The sequence below is a fragment of the Euprymna scolopes genome, chromosome 2, assembly GCF_053919585.1.
Source record: "Euprymna scolopes isolate OS-2025 chromosome 2, ASM5391958v1, whole genome shotgun sequence".
NCBI lineage: Eukaryota > Metazoa > Mollusca > Cephalopoda > Sepiida > Sepiolidae > Euprymna > Euprymna scolopes.
The window spans coordinates 192,343,201-192,357,597 of NC_136483.1; the positions used below are offsets into that span (position 1 = coordinate 192,343,201).

General features: G+C 37.9%; 2 protein-coding genes across 2 annotated transcripts in view; one reads left to right on the plus strand and one right to left on the minus strand.

Moving 5' to 3' along the window:
• Positions 1-3,060, minus strand: part of LOC145300413 (cytochrome P450 3A14-like) — a 90,927-nt gene extending 87,867 nt beyond the window's left edge. Inside the window, exon 1 of the mRNA XM_080144482.1 lies at positions 2,945-3,060. Coding sequence (XP_080000608.1) covers positions 2,945-2,997 — 53 coding nt within the window. The 5' untranslated portion in view covers positions 2,998-3,060. The remainder of the gene's footprint in view (positions 1-2,944) is intronic.
• LOC145300397 (cytochrome P450 3A14-like) overlaps positions 1,586-14,397 on the plus strand; it is a 67,603-nt gene continuing 54,791 nt past the window's right edge. The window contains exons 1-3 of the mRNA XM_080144480.1: positions 1,586-1,764; positions 12,672-12,768; positions 13,653-13,705. Coding sequence (XP_080000606.1) covers positions 1,691-1,764; positions 12,672-12,768; positions 13,653-13,705 — 224 coding nt within the window. The 5' untranslated portion in view covers positions 1,586-1,690. The remainder of the gene's footprint in view (positions 1,765-12,671; positions 12,769-13,652; positions 13,706-14,397) is intronic.

The window sequence follows — 14,397 nt, forward strand, 5'->3', positions numbered from 1 at the left end:
GTGGCAATGTGCTTTGTTTGGGGTGAAAATGTAATAAAAAAAATATTTTTTAAAATGTAAAATTTCATATGTTTAGACCAGAAATTGTCTGAGTAATTTGATAGAGACCATAGAGGGCAAATTTTTTAAAACTTTGACCCCTATTATGACCCCTTAACATTTATTGTTTTGGGCTCAAATCAAGTTATTAAGTTAGATCCATGTCCAAGGAACCTATATCTAAAATTTCAAATGTTTGGACCCAAAGTTGTCGGAGGAGTTTGGTAGAGTTCTCAAAGGTCAAATCGTTGAACTTTGACCCCTTAACAGCCAAATTTCGAGCCGAAAACCGATTACAAAGATTTTCCCAAATCTCCATACCTTGTATATCAAATTTCGAGTCTGTATACTTAAAATTAACAGAGTTATTGTGTAGGGAAATGTACACACACACATACACATCCACATACACACACACTTTTATAGGCATACTAGCATTTCAGCCCGGTGTTGCCCAGGTGTTTGGAGGTGTGTGTTGAGCAATAAAAACAAAAAAAAATTGGTTGTAGGAAGGCAAGCTTGAACCTGTACTGCGAAGGAGGAAAAGAATATGAAAAAAACGTGACGTCTTCGCTGTTACGACCACCGTCAAACCGGAAGTAACGTAGGTTTAGATTAAGGCTAGACAATCGAATAGAGGGGATGACTTTCAAAAATATCGGCGAAAAAAGAAACCTCTCCCTGTAGAAAAGTGCTCAATTGAGGGTGAAGAACTTAATGTTTTTAGCCAAATTTTTGGTATCAGTCGTCTGAAGGGTCGAGCTTTAAAACGATACTGATCTTGTAAAAATCCGTCGCCTTTGTCGAAAGTTTTAGGCAGACATGCAAACATACATACATACATTTATATATTGGTAGCTCATATTTTCGACTCAAACCGATTAAAAAGCTTGCCCTATCTCTGAATACTCTTTATGTAAAATTTTTAGGCCAGAAAGTGTCTGAGTAATTTGGAAGAGACAGCAGAGGTCAAATTTTTTTTAACTTTGACCCTTATTATGACCCCTTAACATTTATTGTTTTGGGCTCAAATCAAGTTATTAAGTTAGATCCATGTCCAAGGAACCTATATCTAAAATTTCAAGTGTTTAGACCTAAAATTGTCGGAGGAGTTTGGTAGAGTTCTCAAAGGTCAAATCGTTGGACTTTGACCCCTTAACAGCCAAATTTCGAGCCGAAAACCGATTACAAAGATTTTCCAAAATCTCCGTACCCTGTATATCAAATTTCGAGTCTGTAGACTTAAAATTGACAGAGTTATTGTGTAGGGAAATGTACACAGACAGACAGGCAGACAGACACACACACACACACACACACACACACACTTTCACTTTTATAGACAGACACACACACACATTTTATAGATGCATAGATTATCTAAATTGCAAGAGGGCCTCGTTGTCTTCTTCGAGTTCGCCTTGTTCTTTTCCGGTCTTTTCTGGTCATTAGATATACAGTTTATCAGTGTACTGTTACAGCGAACACATTTATTTATTTATTTATTTATTTAAACGTTTAAACCCCACCCCACCCCCACCCCTCTACATTAGCGTTATTTGTGTCATCCACAGAAAGGCGAGAGCACTTTTCACAGGACGCAGTAGAAAACGAAGTGACTTTTCCCCCACTTGTTTGGAACAAAAAAACGATGGATTTATTTGGAGTTTTGTACATCCCAAACTTTCTGCTTGTCATATTATTATTTTTACTCACTTTTTATTTGTAAGTCAACGATTGATTTTTCATTTTAAATTTTTAAAACAAATCAAAAATCCCAAAACAATGTTTTCTATTTTCCCCTTTTTCTTCAAGCGAGTTATTCTGACAATCCTTATGCTATAATGGAACAACAATAAAATCGTTTTATTGTTTTTAATGATAATCTACGAATCGTTGGAATAATTCGTTTATCTTGCTTTCTTTCCTTTACTTTTTTTTTTTTACATTTCAAACTTTCTGCTTGTCATATTTTTTTACTCACTTCATATTTGTAAATCAACGATTAATTAATACTTTTTTGTACTTACGCAGAGAACGTACCGTGGCTGCAACGATAATGTTATTGTTTAAAAACCTAATAACATGAGGAGTGGAAAGTGTTTTACTATTCTGTACTTTCACCTAAAAAATTAACAAACAAAAAATACAGTAAAACTTAAATTCAACTTGAAAACACTAAAAAAAAAATAGCACGGTACCTTTTCTGCATAAGTACTTTCTTTTTACTTTTTTTCATTCCAAACAGGATTTCCACTTGGAATGCAAGGGACTAGTATTTGGGATCGTGTCTAACAAGGACTGTGGGGAGTTGAGTAGTGAAATGTGAGAGGGAATTCTAAAGTCTAGCAGTCTGCGAAAAGAAACTATTAGAGTAGAAGGCTTTCCGGAATCTAAGGACTTCAGCAGTGAAGAGGCGGGATTTTGTTTCTTGTCGGGTTAGTTGGGAGTATTTGAATCAAACGTTCGCCTACTCTTATAACTACTTTTATCGCAAGTAATGTTTTATTTGCTCCGTTCTCTTTTATTTTGTTCTGATTAGCGTTAGTTGGTCCAGCAACTGAACTCACAACGCAGATAAAATGAAGTAACTTTTTCCCCACTTGTTTGAAAGAAAATAACTATGGATTTATTTGGAATTTTGTACATCCCAAACTTTCTGCTTGTCATATTATTTTTTTACTCACTTTTTATCTGTAAGTTCACAATTTATTTTTAATACTTAGGTTGTCAGTCCATGTTGTTATGGCCATATTCATCTCTTGTAAATAACACGGAAGACGGAAAAATATGACAATTTGACTACTCAGAATCAAATAACGATTTGTCAAGTGTATTGCTATAAGTATCTAAGTTCGAGAATCCGATTATCTTAATTTTATGTATTAGAAGAAGACAATCCTACCTTAATGTTTTCACGCCCTGGGAATTCTTAGTAAGATAACAGAAAAGTGTCATATGTGTATGGAATTATTGTATGTCAAATGTTTGTTTTCTTTTTCTTTCTTTTTTTTTTTTTTTTTTTTTTTTTTTGTCGTGAGCTACTGAGCTACTTCGTTTATTAAGGAATCTCTTAAAGGGTGGAGATCCACACCTTGAAACCCCTATTCTAGTCCGTTCCGGTCATTAAACATACTTGTAGGCCAAAACATTGACCCTCTCGAATAAGGTCACGTTGATATATAGTAAAGGTTCATTATTTTTTAATCAGCATTATTTGGTTAGTCCAGCAGAAGAACGAGAGAGCTTCACACAACGCAGACAACGAAGTAACTCCCCCCCCTCCTACTTGTTTGGAAGAAAAAAAAACGATGGATTTATTTGGAGTTTTGTACATCCCAAACTTTCTGCTTGTCATATTATTTTCTTTACTCACTTTTTATCTGTAAGTCAACGATTCTCATTATTACATTTCTTTTTGTACTTACGCAGAGGAGGTACCGTGCTGAAATAATAACGTTATTTGTAGTCACACAGGTCATCATTAAAAAGTTTTCTTTGAGAACAATTTGGGGCATTCTCTGGAGTCTGAGTGACAACAAGTCTCACCAGATTTTCAGTACTCTTCACCTCTGTTGATAACCATTGCAGATGGATTTTTGTTATCGTAGCAGCCGCTTACCATAGATTCCTCTTTGGCGACGACCATTGGTCTTCACTGGAATTTGGGTGACAACAAGCCTCCGCAAGGTCCCAGTCATATTTACACTCGTCCAGCAGAGGCCTGGCTAGTGCTTTCTCTCTTCAGTATTTCCATCTTCCTTGACCCTACTCGTTTTGGTGTGGTGTCAGTTTTTGGTGACACAGTGACACACACAAAAAAAATCCAGTTTTCATGATTCCATGTAATACTCCTTTGTGTTTTACATCTGTAGCATTTTCTACATACCAGTTTGTGTTTGCAGTTCATGTGTATTAATCTCTGCATTCAAGGGTTTTTCTTAATATTTCAGCAGTTTTCAGCATTGTTATCTGTTGAATCTTACCAGCCATCCCATTCTCTTTTCAAAGTTGTTTTGGTATTGTTCTCAGCGCTCCTACTATTAATGGTGCTATCCTGTCTTTTTCATCGTCCATATTCCTTTAAGCTCTCTGGCCAGTTCAGTGTATTTGCTCCACTTCTCCATCTCATTGATCTTCACTCTGTGGTCTGCTGGGACAGCAAAATCTACAATCTGACAGGTCTTTTCCTTCTTGTTAACTAGTATGACATCCAGTCGTCTTGCTTGAATGGGTTTATTCGTTTGTATATTCATGTCCCATAGGGGTTTGTTACTTTCATTTTCAAGTATTGCTGCCGGTTTGTGCTTGTACCAGTCGACTGGATGTTCGAGATTCAGTTGTTAGCATAATTACAAATGCAATGCTTTCCCCACTTGATCGTGTCTATTCTTATATATTTTTTATATTCTTGGGCTAGTTTGCTGTATTTGCTTATTATGTAGTTTATTGTTTTGTCTTTTTGTCTGCAGAGTCTCCATTTGCTATTTTCTTGTGTCTTGTCGATCCTTGCTTTTATGTGGTTGGTTTTAATCACGTTATCTTGTGCGACTGTTATTAGGGATTCAGTTTCTGTTAAGGTTTCCTTTTTGTAGCCATGTTCAAGTGTTTTTGTTAGTCTCATCTTTTATCATCCTCATGAATCGTCCATGTAATTATTTCTCTTCCCATTTTTCTTTTCTTGTCTTATCCTTTGTTTCTTCTGCTTTTGTTTTGTTTGTTTTTTCAGTGACTTTTGCTGCAATAATTATTCTTTCAGTGTTCTGCATTATGTATTTTTCTAATTCTTTTCTTGTGTTATTTATGCAGTCCTCTATGCTAACTGGCCCTCTTACACCATCTTTTCTTTTCACATAGAGTCGATTAATATCATCCTTTGGGTGTAGTGCATTGTCATGAGCTTCCCGGTCTTCTGGTTAAGATGCCTCAGTTCTTCTTTGGTCCATTCTATAAATGGTCCAGACTATCTTATAAGTGACACTGCCCATGTGTTTATACCTTTAATTAGGTTTCTATTATATAGTTTCGTTTCAAGGAGTTTTCTTATTCTTCTGAGGTATTCCTTTCAAATTCTCTCTTTCATTTCTGTTGTTTTGACGATGTCTGCTTCCAGAACACCCAAATATTTGTAGTTATTATGTTCACCTAGTGCCCTCATCTCCGTTTGGCTGGGTAGTATCATACCTTCCATTGCTTCCAGTTTTCCCTCCAGAGTGCACACTTTTCTATGCCGAATTCCATTTGGATATCCTGACTGAAGATTCTAGTAGTGTTTATTAGTGTCTCTAATTCCTTCTTGATTTTTGCAAATAACTCCAGGTCATCCATGTACATTAGGTGGTTCATTTTTTTTCTTCTGTGTTAGTGAACTTGTATCTGGTTTGGCATTTTCTTAGTATGTTGTTAAGGGGTATCATAGCTATAATGAACAGCAGTGGTGATAGAAAATCACCTTGGAAGATACTTCTTTGTATTTTGATCTCCGTTATGTATTGTCTATCAGCCGTCAGTTCACGTTTCCATGTTTTTATTGCATTTTCTATTAAATTTATAATCTTGCTTGGTATTTGGTACATTCTCAGGCATTCAATTATCCATGTTTGCGGGATTGCCGTATGTGTTTTTGTAGTTGATCCATGCCATGGCCAAGTTCTTTTTTCTCGGTCTTTCATATAGTGAATTTTTTTAAAACCAATAAGCATGTATTCCGTCATAACCTGGAACTCACCAGTTTGCCATTTTTTGTAGAGTTATCTTGAGGGTTTCCTTGCTGAGTTCATTCTCTGTCCCTTCTTCGATTTACTGCATCTCCTTTTTCATGTGTTTCAGCTATTCGGCATTTTTATCATGATTCTATCACTCTTCCTATATCTGGCTCCAGTAGAGTTTTGTTTCTGTCTGGTCCGGTTGTTCTGTTCTCATTCTTCCTCCGTTCACATTTTGATAAAACTGGTCTTTGTTGCTTTCAAATCTCCTGTTTTGTTTGCATTATTCAGATTTGTATTTGTATCATCTTAACTTCCCAACTTTTGCTGCTATTTTTTGCTGAAACAATCTTTCAGTTGGTGATACAAGTACCAAAATTAGCACACAGGTGCTTCAGCACTCCCTCTTTTAGAAAAGCACTTTAGCCCACTTCAAAAACAAAATGGCCGCCATTTTTCAAGATGGCCACCATTGTACCAGTATGAAACTACTTGCACTAAATATTGTCAAAGTAATGATATTTTGATGATCTGTACATCAAAATATATGTTTTTTGACACAAGGAATCGAATTATGCAATCAAAATTTCAATATCATTAAGCGTTATAGTGATACGATGACAATACGATGTCTCAGTGAAGTTACCGATGTGGTATCTCAAATTGTTGTGACAGAAGCACAATATACTACAACATACTGAAGTGACTTGCTTGAATTTAACCTGGATTATTGTTTTACTCTTTGCATTTACAGCTACACATTAGTGTGCACTTCAGGATGTAGTGATAACAATCGTATGGTCCCCGATATTCATCTGTGCATTGATATTTTGTCGGCTGCTGGCAGGACTAAGCAATGGGTGGGAGGGTTGACCAGAGAACTTCCCAAGCTTCAACTTTTTTTGCCAGCCCTAGTTACCAGAACTTTCAGGTTGCATTGTACATTCTGTTGACTGACCCCATATGCAAGCAACTTGGAATGCAGATCGTCTAACATGCTGAATGAGAGATGCACTAGTTGGTGGAATGGAGTCATAGGATCTTTGCTTTTGAGCAAACAAGTGTAGTCTTGCCTCATCAAAGTTGGCAGTGTTGCTGTGTTTATCATACATAATGACAACACATTTCTCGAGAATGGTGAGGTCAGCATCTTCTATGGTAGGTGAGTACTGACTCAGTTTGATAAACACTGGGCCCTTCACTTCAGGATGAACTGCCCATGTTTGCCATGCAGGTATCTTCCCTCTACATCAAAAGGCCAAAACCACATCACAACCAGTGAAGGCATGAAAGAAGAGCATGCCACAACATTTCTCTTGGCTGAGGTTCATCACCAAGTCATGAATTGGGAACCATCTAATGGACTGTACTTGGCCGAATTCTAGCCAACGCATTTCTAAGCCAACATTCTGAAAACTTGCAAAAACACCAACTGCTATGACAAGGATGTCTGTGTCACATGCCTTGATCAACACAGACTTTGTCTTCTATTTGGCTGCATGAACTGTGTGTGTGAAAATCCTGGTCACCTTCTTTATGATTGCAAAGTTGTAGACCTTCAAAGTTGATGGATTTGTTTGGCAAGACCTTCTCTCCTTTAGGCACATAGATACAATCTTGTCTGCTAGATACTCAAACAGTTCTGTCTCTCAGAAAAGTGGACCAGATGAGTGGCAGCTTAGTTTTGTCTGTCATTCTTCCTTTGCGTTGCTTTGATCTCGTTTCAGCCTTGAAGCTTGAAGTCTTGTAAACATCAAATACAATGTCTGTTCGCTCATACTTCAATGAGTAACTCCAAATCTTTGGCACTACATCACGGAGAGTATATTCCTCAAATGTCTTTGAGGTCTTTGACAAGAGAGAGAGTGTACAAGAGCCGCACAATCAATAATGATGACATCACATTCTGGCTGAGAATCAAGAAGAGCAATGTATCTCTCAGAATGCCAACAAGGTCAGATTTCTTTCCAGGATAGAGATTCCCTGTGTCACTCAGTGCTGCAGGAAAAGACTGAGTCTCATGCCTGAAGAATTCTAACAGATCACATTCTCGTGCTTGAAAGGATATGAAAAGCTGTGAGAACAAATTGCAGTCACTTTTCAGTACCTGTTTCTTCTTGTCAGTGGAAGCTACAACTGCTTGCTGGTGGAAGAAGTCTGTTTTGTTCTTTTTTGATGGGCTTGTAGAAGGAAGCCTCATCACCAAGACTATTGATAAAGTCTTTGAAAGCGGCTTGACGTTTATCAATGTGAGTTCTGACAAGCCATGCAGCACTGGGATGTGCAAAGATCTTTGTGTCCAGTGTGAGATCTTTGGACTCTTCCTGGAAAAGATTGCCTAAATACTTCATTACACTAAACAACTTCTTGACCTTGTCGGCGAAGGACTTCTGAGACTGGCTAGTCTGCTCATGATGTCTGATATCTTCATTCCCTAATTTGGCCTGAGAAGCCAACTCATATTGGTAAACCAGCTCGCTAACCTCTGGTCCAGACACTATCCATCGCCTGTGCAGATGGATCCTCAGTAATGTCAATGGCACCACCATCACCTTTGACCACTGCATTAGCTTGTTCATGGGCCTGGTCAATGGTTATACCAGAAAACTTCCTGCGAGTCTTGTGGACCACAAATTTTCCAAGTAGTTGGAATTCACGGAACACTGCGGGATGAGTTTGTTCCAGGGATACTATGTCTCTGAGGTGCATGGGGAGCCATCGAGCATGGTTGACATTGTTGTTGGCAAAGAAGAAGGGGATCAGAGCAGACAGTACAAGCTGAAGTTAGCCTCTCTGAAGGATCTAACCAACGAGAACACAACCAACTCCATTGACAGAACAAGCTCCCAGAACTGAAACTGATGGCTCTCTTTCCTCCGTGTCTCACACCAGCCGTCAAAATCCAGGACTGTTTTCTTCTGCAGAGTGGTAGACATATGTTTCGTTTTGGAGCATATAGAGACAGCATGCTGTGACCTCGTGCATATGGCATGTTTTTGTGACACTGGATGCAGAGAGAAACGAGTCTGCAGTTCCAGAGGAAGCCACCCCAGCCTCCACGAGAGCACTTGTTCATCTACTATTCTGGAGCAAGGTCCCAAGTGATCTGAATGCAGCCATCTCTATATGGAGGCCACTAAACATTACCACAAACCTGTCGTCGCTATACCAGTCAGGCCAGTGCCACTGGACTTGTTTAGTAAGAGCGTAGATTGGCTGGTCTGCAGTTATCACAGGAACCTGGTTTGGATTGAGGTGAGAAATAACACTTGTCTATATAATGTCTTACCTTAGCAACAGAAGGAGCCTCATCACATAGAAGGGGCAACAGTGAAATTATACTCCCTTCAAACTCAAGACTTCGCTTCTTCTCTGCATGGTGGGCTGACTAACTGATGTTAACCTCATCACCTACTCCTGTGTGAGACTGACCTTCTGCAGCCATTCATATTCATTAAAGCACATTGAAATATGGGATGCAACTAGGCTAACGTTCTTTTCATAAAATGTATGTTCTGTCATTTGTGCCAATTTTGATGCTTGTATCACTAAGTGAAAGATTCTTATGGAATATTGAGATAACCTGTTCCACTATTCCTGCTATTCACACTGTTCCATCCTCTTCTAGTCGTTTTCTTTTTATTTATTGCTTTAACTTTTTTAAGTTTGTTGATCTGAGTGTCCTGCCTCAATTCCCATCCAGGGTAGTCGGTCCATTTACTTTATCCGTCTTTTTTTCTATTTTGAACTTCATACTTACTGTCTTGGCATCTGCGTAAATTGTTTAAGTGTGTAATTGTATCTGTTAAGAAGCATGGTAGGAGCTTGTTAACCCCCTAAGTTTCTGCTCTTAAGTTCTTCCACTATTGGTTCCTTAAGGATGAGAGCTTTGTTTATCTTCATTCATAAGTTGTCTGATGTTTTCTACTTCATTCTCGTTAAATTCTGTTGTTTTGTAGATCTCGATCTTCATGTTCCTTGTTTCTGCTTTTTGCACATCTTCTATATCCAAAGTTGCTATATGTGAGAAGGGAGTTTTGTTTCTTCTTCCCTAATAATAATGTGACCCTTTCCTGGAAGAACTTTCGACCCAATGCAAGGGAAGAATCCCAATTCTGGTACACCCGTCACTGTACTAGGCTTTAAAACTAGCATACCCCCTGGACATCAGCAGCTTTGTGTGATGCAGGCAAATTACCAAGGAACTGACCACTCTGAGCATGGCGCACTGCGTCGGCATCCTCTCACCGAAGAACTTTGGAACTGTGGACGATACTGTAACCAACCATGGCTCTTAACTTGGCAAGTTTGAATGTGAGGAGCTTGAGGTTCTCAGACTGGGCGGCTCGTGTCCAGAGAGGCTGGGAGTGGATGTGGCTACAGGAGACGCACTTTGTTTCATCTGAATTCTCAGGTGCTGTCAAGAGATTACGATGGGAACCCATGGAGGAAGAGCGTCTCCCTGCTGGTGAATCGCACCCTGAAATGGTAAACGTTGCCCATAGGGATGATGCGGGCACGCTGGTTGTGGCCGATGTTGCCGTCAAAAAGTGCATGTTTCGGGTCTTTGCAGTTCACTGCTAAAGAGAAGGTCTCCTTCTTCTGCAATATCGATGCTTTTATCGTGAGTCCTTGCGTTGGAGCCACTATTTCACAAGCTGAAGCAGTAGGAGGCAAGTCTGGTACCTGACAGATCAAGAGCCAGAGTTTCTGCATTCGCCAATAACATCACTATCTTTCTGCTCATCCTTCATCATGATTGGCTGTACTTCTCCTGCCTGAGAAATATCTAAAATGCATACAGACCAAGTTGTCCTCACATCTTTGGGACAAAGTGAAAAATTGGGTTCGCAGACAGGTCTCTGTTCAACGTTGGTGTAAGGGAGGTGTCATCGAGACCCCAAGAGGCTTTACAGGCTAAGTCGGACCTTTACAGAAAAGTCTGCAGGGAACCCCACAGTTGAGGCTGCTATTCCCGACTTCATCCTTGCCTGCATCGAAAACCGTGGAGCGACACGCAGTTCTTGAGAGTGAAGGGCCACGCTAAAGAACCTCTCAAGGTCCAGAGACCTTTCACGGCTGACTAGAAAAGAAACTATATAAGGAACTAGTGAGAGGGGATCCGCCGCCGACTCACTGGTCGAATGTCTGGAGTTGTGGAAAGAGGAGATCTGCTCCCAGTGGAGGTGGGTGCCAGGTTCAAGTCATCTCAACAATTCTGAGTTCTCCTTGACCTAACGATTGGCCTGAAACATGTTGCTCCTCAATGCCATACTGAAAAGTGCCAGACTAGTGAGGTCGGCAGAGTGTCCCTGTTGCAGGACCCCAGCCGAGGAAATGCCAGAACATGCTTTCTTCAATTGCAGTGAACTCAGACAGGACTGGGCGTATGTAAACGGGGTGACAGGTCGCATCGATCCCGAGCAGCTGTGGGACAGGGAGAGACAAATGGTGTTTCTTGCAATACTGACCGTGGCCAGAACGGTGATATGGAGTTTAAGAGTGCAAGAGAAGCACGGGGTTGGATCTTTTGCTGATAAGGATCTGGTACCCTTCTTCAAGCATATCAGATGTAATAGGAAAAGATTGTACTCCAAAGCCTTTGACTGAAGATGGATAAAGATAGTGAGTGTGCATGCATAGAGGGGCCAAGTTGAAGTTGATGTTCCCCGCCTAAGTATGGTGCCCATGATTCCAGATTCTGCAGGATTCCAGACCCCTAAAACAAGTGTTTATGTGAATGATCCCCTTCATCCCCGATAGGAAACCTCCAAGATGCCCACACCTCTATCCTTTCTTTTTCAGCCCCAGCTACTCCAATAAGCAATCTTGGAGAAACTTCACATACCCCCCCCCACATACACCAACCTCAGTTTCTTTTATCCTTCCTAAAACTTTAGCTAGTATCAAGCATAGACTAGCAAAGGTGCAGTGATGAGGATGACCATAAACACCCCCGCCCCAATTTTTGAGTGGTCTTGTGCCTAATTTTTGTTTATTACTGTTTTGTTGTAAACTTTTCTGTGTAAATAAAAAGATATATAACTCAAAGTGTAGTATCTGTTCTGATGCTTCACATGGTCCTTGGTCAATGTAGGAGAAACCCTTCATACTGAGACAATTACTTTGGGGGGGGGGATACTGCCAGGGTGCCCCCTTTTTTGCCCTTATTTTAGGGGAGCTGGTTTTCCCCCACATTAAAAACGACCTTGTGTCACATTTGCATTCGTGGGGAAGCAAATAAATACCTAAATAGAAAAAAGGGATTTTGATATGAATATCAGTACACAAAAAAAAAAAAAAAAAAAATTGCCGGAGTATAGAAGATTAACAATTTCATTCCATCTTTTAATTATTTATTTTCCTTTTACAGATATGAAGGGGATATTATTACTACTACTACTTTATATTATATTACATGCTATCTTTCCCGATCCAGTGTTACTCGGGAGTATTTTTGCATTCATGTTTATTTTAGTATTAATTAGCAGAGACCTGACGTTGCCCAGGACTGAATGATGATCAATGAATGATTCACATTCCCATATTTTTATTGTCATCGAAATTAATGAAATCGCCCATTTTTCAGTGAAATCGATTGATTATCTGCTCTAGTTGGGGGCCCATCACGGTGCGTTGGGAGGAAGCTAGCTTCACATGCTCCCTGTAGTGACTTAGTCTATAATACAATGTAGTTTACGTTACACTGTAGAGAATCTATTTATTTTAGTATTAATAATGTAATTTCATCTTTTAATGATTTATTTTCCTTTTATAGATATCAATGGGATATTATTACTTTTGATACATATTTTATATTATCATACATACTAGCTCTTCCGATCCGGCATTACTCAGGAGTATTTTACAGTCATATTTATTGTAGTATTTTTTCATTTCATTTTTTTAATTCTTTTCACTTTACAGATATGGAAGAAGAACATTTGGCTTTTTTAGTCAATATGGAATTAAATATCCAAAGCCAACAGCATTTTTTGGAAATCTTATTGAAATTGGTCAGAAAGTGAGCATTTTTAAAGTTTTTTTTTTACTCTAATTAAAATATTCTAATTCTTACACAACTAAATGTAAGTCTTCCATAATTTACAATTGTTTTCTTTTTTTTCTTTCTTTTTTTTTTTCGGTACTTATACAGTGCTGTCGTCTAAATCGTTCGCATGGTTTATGAAAAAGGCCGGTAGGTGCCAAAATGCTGAGCACCTTAACGCTAATATAAAAAAATCATAAAGGAAACCATTTGTTTGCTATCATAGGTTTATTATTTTTAAAATATAAATATTTATCTTGATTTGAACCAAAAAATCATAAAAATGAAGAAAAAGTTATATAAAATATATTTTTAAAAAATGTTTTGTTTGCTATCAATGGTTTTTTTAATCAAAAAATAAATATTTATTCATGAAACTTACCTTACAATGAATGTTTTTTCTTGATTTGAATTTTAACTTTTTCTACAGTTTCATAAAAAATGTCTAATAATTATTCAAGGATATTGTTTTCATTTTCAATTAATTTTTTATTAAATTAACTTCATACTGATAGAAATAATATATTTTTTATTAAAAAAAATTAGTCAGTGTTTGTGCGAAAAAGTAACGGAACTTTGGTTTGATACCTTCCAGCGTTTTCTGTAAACTGCTTGAACGATTCTAACGAGAGTAAGGTCTTTAAAATGCATAAGTATAGTTGACTTTTTTTACAGTAAATTATGATTTTATAGGAAATATATAAGAACATTATGTAATCATAGGAAAATAAAAACTGATTTAAGATTAACTTCCAGTTTAAAAATAAACAGTATAAAAAGTAGGAATTTATTATTAATGTTGTATTTTGATTAAAATGAACTTATATGATTTAAAACTATTCACGTTTCTTTTATACTAGGGTTTTATCAATATATTTTTTGAATGGAAAAAGAAATATGGCGACTGTTACGGGTAAGGATTTTTCTGTTTTTGAATTTTTTAAATGAGAATTGATTGTTCGTATTATTTGGATTCTTCAGACTATTGCTCTCATCTTGAATGCTATTTTCAGGTGTATCTTGTTAAACTCTGGAATCTTTCTTTCGAACTCTGAATCTTTCTTTCGAACTCTGAATCTTTCTTTCGAACTCTGAATCTTTCTTTCGAACTCTGAATCTTTCTTCCGAACTCTGAATCTTTCTTTTGGACTCTAGAATCTTTCAGTCGAACTTGGGAATCATTCTGTTGAACTCTAAATCTGCACGGAATTTCAAATATTTAATTCATAGTATGCTCCTGTTTCATTAGCCATAACTGGATAGAAGTTCTAAGTAATTCGTAATTGCATTTTTTGAGTGTCGTCTGCATTGAGGATTAAACTTTCAACCTCCAGAAGAGTGTAACTGAATTTTACCAAGTGCTTTATCCGTTTAACGGACAATTCTAGTAGGAATTTTAGAAGTTTTAAATCTATAGTTGTTTTTTTTTTGTTTTGTTTTTTTTTGGGGGGGGTACATAGGCATCACCACTTATCAAGGCCAAGAGACCACTCGAGGATAAGGATTAAAGAGGGTACAGTAGAAATTGGGCAATATAGTAATCGTTCGTAATGAAAATTTGGTAAATTTGTGAACTTATATAGAATGGCTCATCAAAAACTTGTT